At 40.3% G+C, this 12867-nt stretch overlaps 1 protein-coding gene across 1 annotated transcript in view; it reads right to left on the bottom strand.

The window, feature by feature from the left end:
• Positions 1-12867, bottom strand: part of TMC2 (transmembrane channel like 2) — a 189441-nt gene that overhangs the window by 86631 nt on the left and 89943 nt on the right. The window contains exon 11 of the mRNA XM_075828240.1: positions 5098-5286. Coding sequence (XP_075684355.1) covers positions 5098-5286 — 189 coding nt within the window. The remainder of the gene's footprint in view (positions 1-5097; positions 5287-12867) is intronic.

Raw genomic sequence — 12867 nt, 5'->3', positions numbered from 1 at the left:
GATTTCCTACACCCGGAACTATTTCTCCAGATTGCCAACAAGATGGGCATGCAAAATATAGATGTCATGGCTACAAAGGACAATTCCAAGACCAAGGAATTTTGCTCCCTTTATAGGAAGGTCCATCCTGTAGCTATAGACTGTCTGTCCATATCATGGGAGAAGGTCTTGATATATGTCTTCCCTCCAATCCCTCTTATTTCCCGGGTACTGAAGAAAATCTGCGACGAGAGTGCAGAAGCCATTGCCATCCTTCCACATTGGCCCAGGAGGGCCTGGTTTCCTATTGCATTAGAATGATCGAGAGGCAGATTGTGGAAACTTCCGCTGAGAGAGGAATTGCTACTTCAGAAGGGATTCTATCACCCAGATCCAGCTTACCTACAGTGAAGGAAATAAGTATTTGATCCCTTGCTGATTTTGTAAGTTTGCCCACTGTCAAAGTCATAAACAGCCTAGAATTTTTAGGCTAGGTTAATTTTACCAGTGAGAGATAGATTACATAAAAAAATAGTTCATAATCACATAGTTAAAATTATATATATTTATTTGCATTGTGCACAGAGAAATAAGTATTCGATCCCCTACCAACCATTAAGAGTTCAGCCTCCTCCAGACCAGTTACACGCTCCAAATCAACTTGGTGCCTGCATTAAAGACAGCTGTCTTAAATGGTCACCTGTATAAAAGACTCCTGTCCACAGACTCAATTAATCAGTCTGACTCTAACCTCTACAACATGGGCAAGACCAAAGAGCTTTCTAAGGATGTCAGGGACAAGATCATAGACCTGCACAAGGCTGGAATGGGCTACAAAACCATAAGTAAGACGCTGGGTGAGAAGGAGACAACTGTTGGTGCAATAGTAAGACAATGGAAGACATACAAAATGACTGTCAATCGACATCGATCTGGGGCTCCATGCAAAATATCACCTCGTGGGGTATCCTTGATCCTGAGGAAGGTGAGAGCTCAGCCGAAAACTACACGGGGGGAACTTGTTAATGATCTCAAGGCAGCTGGGACCACAGTCAACAAGAAAACCATTGGTAACACATTACGCCGTAATGGATTAAAATCCTGCAGTGCCCGCAAGGTCCCCCTGCTCAAGAAGACACATGTAAAGGCCCATCTGAAGTTTGCAAATGAACATCTGGATGATTCTGAGAGTGATTGGGAGAAGGTGCTGTGGTCAGATGAGACTAAAATTGAGCTCTTTGGCATTAACTCAACTCGCCGTGTTTGGAGGAAGAGAAATGATGCCTATGACCCAAAGAACACCGTCCCCACTGTCAAGCATGGAGGTGGAAACATTATGTTTTGGGGGTGTTTCTCTGCTATGGGCACAGGACTACTTCACCGCATCAATGGGAGAATGGATGGAGCCATGTACCGTCAAATCCTAAGTGACAACCTCCTTCCCTCCACCAGGACATAAAAAAATGGCTCGTGGCTGGGTCTTCCAGCACGACAATGACCCGAAACATACAGCCAAGGCAACAAAGGAGTGGCTCAAAAAGAAGCACATTAAGGTCATGGAGTGGCCTAGCCAATCTCCAGACCTTAATCCCATCGAAAACTTATGGAGGGAGCTGAAGATCCAAGTTGCCAAGTGACAGCCTCGAAATCTTAATGATTTACAGATGATCTGCAAAGAGGCAAAATTCCATCTAACATGTGTGCAAACCTCATCATCAGCAACAAAAAATGTCTGACTGCTGTGCTTGCCAACAAGGGTTTTGCCACCAAGTATTAAGTCTTGTTTGCCAAAGGGATCAAATACTTATTTCTCTGTGCACAATGCAAATAAATATATATAATTTTGACAATGTGATTTTCTGTTTTTTTTTTAAATATAATCTATCTCTCACTGGTAAAATTAACCTAGCCTAAAAATTTTAGACTGTTCATGTCTTTGACAGTGGGCAAACTTACAAAACCAGCAAGGGATCAAATACTTATTTCCTTCACTGTACATCTGGCGGCATGGAGACTGAGCGGGTCTCCCTAAAAGCTAAGGGTCTCTCTGATGAGGTTGTAGGTACCCTTCTGGTATCGAGGAAACCCAGCACCTGAAGAGTCTACTATAGAATTTTTTCTATATTCTCCTCCTGGTGTATCACAAATCCCAAATCTCCAAGGGAGGTGTCATCACTTCTACAGTTCCTTCAAGAAGGTCATGAAAGGGGACTGAAGTCAAATACTTTGAAAGAACATATAACCACGATTAATGCCCTTCAGAAGGTATCTTCTCTCATAAACCTTTAGTAACTAAGTTCATGAAAGGAATTAATAAGATAAGACCAACATTTCACAATACTTTGTCATCTTGGGACTTGCCTATAGTTCTGAAACATTTGTGCTCAGCCCACTTTGAACCTCTACAAGAAGCTTCTCTAAAAAATATGTCTTTGCTACCAGGAAGAAGGTATTTAATCACTTCTGCCAGAAGAATAAGTGAACTACAAGCTCTGTTCTCTAAAGAACCATATTTGAGGATTTTACCTGAGACCGTCGTTCTTAGGACCACGCCAAGGTTGCTACCTAAGGTACCCTTAGTATACTATAGAAATCAAGAGATTTTCCTTCCGGTCATTTCTTAACAGGATACTTCTGCGGATTTGCATCTTCTGGATGTAAAGAGGGCCATTCTGATTTACCTTCAGATGTCTCAAACCTTCAGACAGTCAGAAGGCTTATTTTTGCAATTTCAAGGCTCAAGGGGAAAAGGACAAGTAGATCCACTTTAGCAAGGTGGCTTAAAACTACTATTAAAGAATTCTATTTCTTAGAAGGCCAAGATTCGCCATTACATGTGAGAGCCCATTCTACAAGATCGACAGCAGCCTCATGGGCAGAAAGCTCCTACGTGTCTCTGGATCAAATATGCAAAGCTGCAACGTGGTCCTCACCTTAAACCTTTGTGAAACATTACCGTCTAGATTTGCTATCTGTAGAGGGTTCAGACTTTGACAAATCAGTTCTACTACCGTATTTTTTGGACTATAAGATGCACCTGACTATAAGACGCTTTACTACTTTTACGAAGAAAAAACTATGTTAAGAAAAAAAATGTGTTCAGTTTGACCACATTCTGAGAGCCATAACTTTTATATTTTTTCATCGTTTGAGTGGTGTGAGGGCCTTTTTTTTGCGGGACGAGCTATAGTTTTTATTAGCACCATTTTTAGGTACATATGATTTTTTTAATCACTTTTTATTTCATTCTTTTTAGCGCTGTGGTGACCAAAAAACAAAGATTCTGGAGTTTAACTTTTTTTTTTACGCCGTTCAGCGTGCGAGTCAAATAATGCTATATTGTAATAGCTTGGACTTTTACGGATGCAACAATACTCATTTTTTTATTTTTCACATTGTGCTTGAGGAAAAATCTGAAAAGGGTTATTTTTTTAACTTTTAATATTGTTTTGCACTCATGAGAATTGATGTAACTTTTTTTTTACACATTTTATTAGTTCCCCTAGGGGACTTGAACCAGTGATCATTAGATCGCTGGTACAATACATTGCAATACATGGATGAGTTACGGAAACAGCGTAACTCGCTGAGCTACACTGTTTCCGTAACTCCCATAGTAGTGAATGGCAGTTACAGAAGCAGCGTAGCAGGCTACGCTGTTTCCGTAACTACTATTCAGCTCTATGGGAGTTACGGAAACAGCGTAGCTCAGCGAGTTATGCTGTCTCCTTAACTCGACCATGTACGCTGTTTTCGTAGCTACCGAGTTCCGGAAACAGCGTATCTCGCTGTGCTATGCTGTTTACGTAACTCCCATTCACTTCTGGGAGATACAGAAACAGCGCAGCTCAGTGAGCTCTCGGCTGTTTGCGTAACTACTGACCACCTAACCAGGAAGTGGTCGGGAGACAGTGGAGCCGAATAAGATAGTATGGGGCTTAGAGGGCCCCGTTCTAGAGATAGGTGCGGGTACCAGAGGTGGGACCCGAATCTATCTAACATTTATTAAATATCCTGTGTGTATGTAAAAAATGTCCTTCATGGGAAGACCCCTGTAAATGCCGCGGTCGCTATTGACCGCGGCATTTAACTAGTTAAACGACCAGGAACAGCGCCATCGCTGTTGCTGGCCTTTAAAACAGCGTGTCAGCTGTAAAACACAGCTGACACCTGCAGTGCATGGAGCGGGCTCAGCGCGTGAGCCCGCTCCAAATATCATCCCTCCTCGTTCCATGATGTGCCGGAACATCATGGGTCGGGAAGAGGTTAAGTAAGAAGCTGTCAGGGGGCCCGGCACTGCCGGGTCCCTTGACTACTGACTATAAGATGCAGGGACTTTTTAGCAAGATTTATTTGTGCTAAAAACTGAGTCTTATAGTCTGATAAATACGGTACATCTTCCCGTCCCTGAATATTGCTTTGTGAGTCCCCTATGTATGTGCTGCTATAGGATGAACAGGAAGTAGAAAACTTACTTACATGAAATTTTCATTTCCTGGAGTCCATAGGCAACGCAATATTCCCTCTCTAAAGTGTCTACTGCTCAAAACTATGCAACTTGATACTCCTGCTGGATCCTTAATATGGGTTTCTAGTAATTGCTTAATTGTTTGCATGTACTGCTAATTAACCCTGTCTCTTCTATCGGCAGTCAATTGAATTTAACCCCTATGGTTGTGCTGCCTACAGACTCCAGGAAATTAACATTTCACTTAAGTAAATTTTCTACATATACTGTATACACACAGCATGTTATTTAACACATATTTTGTAACATGAAAATCATGGTGCCCCAAAACTCAAAATGGGAACCTCTCCCTATTGACAGCTCTGCTAAATGTACTAAGTCTTTATTAAAATTATTCACCATTTTGTTTTTAGGTCTAAAGGAGCGCTGTTTTTCTGACTTGATTAATGACATAATTTTGGGTGCATACAGCCACCACTAGGAGGAGCTTATGGCATATAGATTCATACAGCTAGTAACTCAATGGGCGCTGTCTAAATTTGTATGCAGTGAACTCCTAGTACCAGCTTCAGGCAGCCATTATGACAGTAGAAATTAAGAAGACTACTTATAATTATCATAGCAGCTTATTGTAGAAAACATTTTATTACCTCATTTCTTTCATACCAGCCAACATTCTGCATCTTGGAAAATGTCTGTGAGCGTTTAACAACAAAGTAGATAAGATAACCACTCCCGCACAAGCAACATATTATCATTAGATTGGCCAGGACCCGGAGGAATCTAGTAAGATGAATGTTTTCATCCTTATTGCTTTCCTCTTCGTCTACAATAGATTCCTGAAGGAAAGAACACAAAGTACAGACAATCATTAGCTCTTGAAGTGAATATGAAGCAACATATTATGTGTCAACAAATTTCAAATAAAAAAAAAATCCCTATAATAGGATTAAGCACATTGCTTGGATCCTAACAATATAACTCTTAACAGTATGTTATAATATATTACTGTATGTCTCTATTATCATACTGCAAAGTAGCAAGACCTCTAAACTCTGTACCCAAAATAAATCTGAATGTGAGATTAGTTGGCAGTGTCATGTAGGTCAGGCAAATCTAACAAGACTCACTGTATACCATTTATGTAAAAATATTTTCACTTAATACTTACAACAATAACTCACAATATATATATTTTATCATTTAACAATGTTGCCCATTTATCCTTTTCCATTTTAAATTGGTTTAAAAAGGCCTGGTCAGCTCTCCTGACTTGTCTATATTAGTAAATATTTATGTTCCAGATAAAAAAAAAACAATTCTGGTGCATCTTTTCTTAGTTCACTGTGTTGTGCTGTTCCTCTGTAATTCCTCCTGGAAATGTATGAATAAACTGACAACTGATTGTCAGGATATGTCCCTATGCAATCTGAAGCTGACCGCTTTGATTTGACAGTGTCAGGCTATGTAGGAACATGCCCCATTAACAAGGAGAACGTTAACACACAGTTGTCAATTCATTCATAAATTTACAGAAGGAATAACAGAGGAACGGCACAACATAGAGGTCTAAGAATAGATCCTCCAGAATTCATGTTTCGTGAGGAATACAGTTACTAAAACAGACATGTTAGGAGGGCTGTTGTTAAGAAATATACAATATCCAAAGAATAAAAGACCCAATGACAGTTACCCAAGAGGCTTCCTCTAATTATGTCAATACATAGTGGGGTTCATTGTGTCCTGTTTTAACCCTTTCCAGAATGGAAAACTTACAGGGAATGCTGGTGGGTTTAGTGCACTTCGGTTGATTCTTCTACAAAATCATAGAACCTTCTCTTCAGACTTTTATAATACATTCAACAACTCTCAATATCATATTATGCACAAAGAGTGGACATTTTCAATGTAGTTTTATGTGGCCTTTATACCTGACATATCCTGCATCCCACCTAAGCTCCCCCTTTCCTGATCTAACCCATAGCCTTATTTTCTCCCAGGTATATATCTAGTCTCCTTCAGAGTCATCATGCCGCAATAGAGAAATGAAAAAGATCCAGATGTTACATATGATATTATAATAGCTATCAAGTTGGGCTTTGACAGCATTTTTTTTAGGGTTAACCTTTAACCCATTAGGGCTCCATACCATAGGTGTATGTCGTGGATGCTTCATGACATACATTCACATGGGGAAGAATGAGTTGAAACAGCAGTCGTTATTTACACAGTCGAGTCCCATTATTATGACCACCAGCTAATATCCAGAGTAACCGCTGTCTGCAGCACGGACAGCAGCTAGACGGGCTGGGAGTGACTCAATAAGGTCCTGGTAGGTTGTCTCAGGTATCTGGAGCCATGCTGACTGCAGTCCATTCCACATTTGCTGGAGGGTGGATGGGGGACAATCCATAGAGCGAACAAGATGATCGAGGTGGTCCCACAGATGCTCATTTGGGTTCAAGTCTGGCAAATTATGGGCCAAAGAAGTACTTGGAAGTCTTGGTCGTGCTCTTCCAACCACTGTCAGACATTTCTAGCCATGTGACATGTTGCATTTTCTTGCTGGAAGATTCCATCTGCCCCAGGGAAGACAAACAGCATGTATTAGTGGATGTGAATCTGCAAGGCTGGATTCATAGCCAAATCAGTTCAGAGTGCCTTCCACATCGGTACAGAGTGCCATTCCCAGAGAATGCCATGAAAAATTTCTCTAGACCATAACACTGTCGCCACCAGCTTGTGTAATTCCAGCAATGGTTGCAAAGTGTTAGTTCTCTGATGTATTTCGCCTGACACGCCAACGTCCATCCTCCCGATGAAGCAGAAAACATGACTCATCGGAGAAGGCAACCCTTTCCAATCATCGGAGAAGGCAACACTTTGCCAATTCCGATACTGCCATGCAAATGAAAGCCTTTTTTTTCCTGATGCAAGCCTATTTTTCATTGTTAGCATAGGAGCAGTCACCATCGGTCTTCTTCAGGGTCCCATACGCAGTAGGGTTCGCTGAACTGTTGTTTTAGACACACGTCTGGTAGCCCCCTGGTTTATTTTCACGGTGAGTTGCTCCACCTTAACATGTTGTCTGGGCCTCGACCACCTTCGTAGCCGACATTTACCTCTCACATCAATGGCACGTGGTGCTCCCGCAGTTTCCACGTCGATTATTCCCAAGGTTGCCCTTTGTCCACTCACGATACACTTTCTCCAAAGCAGCACACGAACAGTTCACAAACTGCGTTGTTTGAGAAATACTGCCACCCTTGGCCCGAAAGCCAATAATCATCCATTTTTGCAACTCTGATAAATCGCCTCCCATGGCAAAAATGAGTGATATGTGTTCAGAAAGCCTATCGCACACTTTATATACCCACCATGCCAGCCCACGACACATTACTTCCTTTATGGGCTACGCGCTGCCGACGTCAAAAGTAGGATGTGGTCATAATAATGTGACAGTGTATATACATAGTAAACAGCGCAAAAATTGTCTGTTCAAAGAGACAATTACTCATCAGCTGTGTCTCCAGAGGTCAAAGAGTCAGAAAGCCGGTAAATGTACTAGCGGTTGTTATTTATGTATTGTATATAATTGTAAGGATTAACTATTTTAGAGCTAAATAACAGTGAAAAATGTGATAATATTTGTTCTAACGAAATTCGTTTGAATGTTTAAATTGAATCTTCAGAGAGAAAATTATAAATCAGCTGTGTCTCCAGGGGTCAAAGACTCAGAAAAGCCAGTGATTGTTATTTGTTTATTGTATATACTTGTAAGAGTAAAGTGATTTGAAGCTTGAGAATAGTATGAGGTGTGAGAATAATATTATTACTAACGAAATTCGTTCGGATGTTTAAATTAAATCATGCATTCCCTAACTATAAATTCAATGTGTGAACTGATAATTATCGCTAGATCATAATTGTGAATGAACCCAGGACAATAATGTTCTTTCAATTGGGATTGAATTGAGGGGAAATTTTTACTCCCTAGTTTTTAGGAGATTTAGATATGGGTTGTCTTATGTGTATTATTGATTGTTGATTAGGAAATTAGTAATTGAGATATATACCGTAGGAAAAAGGAGCAAGATGTGAACTCAGAGTACCTGCAGAAATAGGCTGGGAAAATTAACAATAAAATAGAAGAGAAACAAAGATTAAAAACAGAAGTAAAAACATGAAGTATGATTATTAGACTCAAGCAGCAAACGTAAAGGGTAAAATAGTTCATGAACAACTATGTCTCAGTTATTACATAGGCAGTACAATGAATGATATTGCATATATTGGCATAATTTGGAATGAAATATATTACGTATAATGGTTTATGAAACACAATGTAATATAAATGATGGATAATAGTTAATGATCCACAGTATAAACATACAGAACAAATGCCCATTGAAACTCTATTTTGTATGATATTTACACTAAATATACAAAGAAACAGTAAAACATGTATACAGTACTGGCTTGAATTTCTTTGATAATCTTAGAATACGTGAATTCAACTAGCTGAAAGATATCAGCATTGATAGAGATGAATGCATATAATGTAGTAAATGTGTGATTCGAAACGGGCATATATTAATTAGTTGTAGACAAAAGGGAAATATAATAAAAATTTTCAAAGACTATGTACTGTAATAAGTGTATTTAAATTAATAGTGGAACATGAGTTCTCGTCTTAAATTTAGACCATTGGGGAATCTAGTTTTTAACCTAAAGATCCAAAATGCTTCTCTGTCTAATAAGAGTTGTTTCTTATTTCCACCTCGTATGGGACATGTCACCTTTTCGATGGCATATATTTTGAATGTTTTGATGGACCGATTATGATTTGTAACAAAATGTCTGGCCACATTCGAGATGCCGATAATGTTCGGGTTTCTAATGTACCCTAAATGTTCCAGGACCCTAATTTTTAATTTTCTCGTTGTGCAGCCCACGTACTTGAGGTTGCACTCTGTGTATTCAATGATGTATGTGACGTGGTCAGTGTTGCAATTGATGTAAGATTTAATTGGGAAACTGTTAGCCCCTTCTGAATCCTGGAAATTTTTAGTAGGTTGGGCAAAACAGCATGTCCTGCAGGGGTGTGAACCACATTTAAAAAAGCCTTTTTGTTGTAGCCAGGTAGGTTTAATTGTATGTGATGAAAATAAGGAGGGAGATAGTGTATTCCCTAATGTAGGTGCCCTCCGTGAGACTATGCGGCACCCATCCTTTAAGATTTTATTTAGCTTATCATCTTCATAGAGGATGGGAAGGTATCTCTGTATGATGTTTTTGATCTTTGTAAATCGGTTACTTTATTCTAGCACTAGAGTTGGCCTGTCAGAATTGTCACTTTGTTGTGATCCAGTTCGGTTATTGGAATTTTCATTTTTGTGGTTGTTTTTATTCCTATTTTTATAGAGTAACTGTTCCCTTGGTTTGGTATCCACTATTGCCACAGCCCTATCTAGGGTCCGCTGTTGGTATCCCCTGTTACGTAATCTCTGACAAATCTGTGTTTGTTCTTTTTGGAAGTTGTGTGTTTGATTGCAGTTCCTTTTTGCCCTAACCGTCTCTCCTACAGGTATAGATGAAATAGTGTGCTTTGGGTGACTGCTTTTGGCATGTAAGATAGTGTTTCCTGAGGTTGGTTTTCGGTATGTTTTAGTTTGAATAGTGTTTTTTGGTGTGGCTAGTAATTCAAGATCTAAAAAGCAAATGGTATCAACTTCAATTGAATAGGTGAATTTGAGATTACAAATATTATTATTTAAATATTTAATGAAGTCTGGTATGACTGACACGTCACCCTTCCAGATCATAAGGAGGTCATCAATGTACCTTCAGAACCATTCTAAATAACTTCCAAATGGATTATCAATAGTAAAAATGGTGAATTCCACCCACCAGCTCATCACAAGGTTGGCTAGAGAGGGTGAAAACTTTGCCCCCCATTGACACTCCTTTTAGTTGCAGGTAAAATGTTCCATCAAACTGGAAATTGTTATGTGTCATTAAAAATTCTAGTACCTGAACACAGAAAGACTGCAATTTTGGTGTGTATGTGCTGTACTTTTGTAGGTGAAAAATGAGAGCTCTGGATGCGATACTGTGGGGTATACAGGTGTAGATTGATACAACATCACAACTTAACCATGTGTAGTCATGGTCCCAAACCCTGTTATTGAGGGCACGTACTACATCAGTTGTGTCCCTTAAGTAACCTGGAACTCTGGATACTAGTGGCTGAAGGAGTGAATAAAGCCACTCTGACAATCTCTCAGTAAGAAATCCAATCCCCGATACAATGGGACGCATGGGGGGGGGGATGTACCATTTTATGGATCTTTGGGAGAGCATGCATCATTGGACTAATTGGGAACTTTACAACCAAATAATCGTATTGTTTTTTGGTAATTATGCCTTCTTGGAAGCCTTCATCCAATAATTTTAGGTAATTTTTTCTCCTGTTGTTTGCCGCTGGCCGTGCGGGAATCCGGGCTCTGTCTGTTCCCAGACACAACGAATGGTGAGCTGGAGGTCCTCCCCCCACCCCTCTTCCCCACTTACAATTTCTTATAGTTTGTAGATGCCAAAAAGTTTTTATATTGTCCAGTTTTGTTCTTTTGTTTGATCACAATTTTTTTTATGCCCATATGCAAAGCTGAAACTGTTAAATAAAGACTGCATTTTAGAAAAATCGATAGCTGATTACTAAATATTGTAACGTCTACAGCCGCGGACCGTTGTACTTACCTGCCCCACGACGGCCGCGGCCATGGACGAGTGAGTGCCAGGCGGCATCTCCCTCCTGGGACACGCCGGCACTCACTTCCACATCGCTGCACTGGTTCCTGTAGGGTGCGTGCGCTCGTGTCCGGCCTTATGGGGCAAGTGCACACACATGAGTAAGATCTGTAATTATCCCATGATCACCCTGAACTATTGAAAAGGCTCTGCCCTTTCACTCATTGCCTGAGCGTTGTTGTGTTTACCCATGTTAGTCTTAGCAAATGGTCCCTTAGTGTTATCCTGTTCCCCTTGTTCACGTGCCCTGCTATCTGTAACATGTTCATCCCGTGCTATATCTGTTCCTGTGACTTAACTTGTTGGATTCGTGTTGTGCCACCAGGCACGGCTGCTGATATACACCACGTCTGGTGTCTACAAATTCATCTGTGCCGTGCCTCCATTACTGTCTGGACTATTAAAGGTACTATTGTACTAGGACTGTTGTTCAGCCAGCTACTACTCCGCTACGGCAGTACGTCCTAGTGGGTCCACATACTAATATATATATATACAGTGAAGGAAATAAGTATTTGATCCCTTGCTGATTTTGTAAGTTTGCCCACTGTCAAAGACATGAACAGTCTAGAATTTTTGGGCTAGGTTAATTTTACCAGTGAGAGATAGATTATATATAAAAAAAAAACCTGAAAATCACATAGTCAAAATTATATATATACAGTGGAGGAAATAAGTATTTGATCCCTTGCTGATTTTGTAAGTTTGCCCACTGTCAAAGTCATGAACAGTCTAGAATTTTTAGGCTAGGTTAATTTTAACAGTGAGAGATAGATTATATAAAAAAAAAAACAGAAAATCACATTGTCAAAATTATATATATTTATTTGCATTGTGCACAGAGAAATAAGTATTTGATCCCCTACCAACCATAAAGAGTTCAGCCTCCTCCAGACCAGTTACACGCTCCAAATCAACTTGGTGCCTGCATTAAAGACAGCTGTCTTAAATGGTCACCTGTATAAAAGACTCCTGTACACAGACTCAATTAATCAGTCTGACTCTAACCTCTACAACATGGGCAAGACCAAAGAGCTTTCTAAGGATGTCAGGGACAAGATCATAGACCTGCACAAGGCTGGAATGGGCTACAAAACCATAAGTAAGACGCTGGGTGAGAAGGAGACAACTGTTGGTGCAATAGTAAGAGAATGGAAGACATACAAAATGACTGTCAATCGACATCGATCTGGGGCTCCATGCAAAATCTCACCTCGTGGGGTATCCTTGATCCTGAGGAAGGTGAGAGCTCAGCTGAAAACTACACAGGGGGAACTTGTTAATGATCTCAAGGCAGCTGGGACCACAGTCACCAAGAAAACCATTGGTAACACATTACGCCGTAATGGATTAAAATCCTGCAGTGCCCGCAAGGTCCCCCTGCTCAAGAAGGCACATGTACAGGCCCATCTGAAGTTTGCAAATGAACATCTGGATGATTCTGAGAGTGATTGGGAGAAGGTGCTGTGGTCAGATGAGACTAAAATTTAGCTCTTTGGCATTAACTCAACTCGCCGTGTTTGGAGGAAGAGAAATGCTGCCTATGACCCAAAGAACACCGTCCCCACTGTCAAGCATGGAGGTGGAAACATTATGTTTTGTGGGTGTTT

This window comes from Rhinoderma darwinii, chromosome 5 (assembly GCF_050947455.1).
Source record: "Rhinoderma darwinii isolate aRhiDar2 chromosome 5, aRhiDar2.hap1, whole genome shotgun sequence".
NCBI classification, from domain to species: domain Eukaryota; kingdom Metazoa; phylum Chordata; class Amphibia; order Anura; family Rhinodermatidae; genus Rhinoderma; species Rhinoderma darwinii.
The sequence above is the reverse complement of the archived record's forward strand: the minus strand, read 5'-3'. Positions and strand labels throughout refer to the sequence as shown.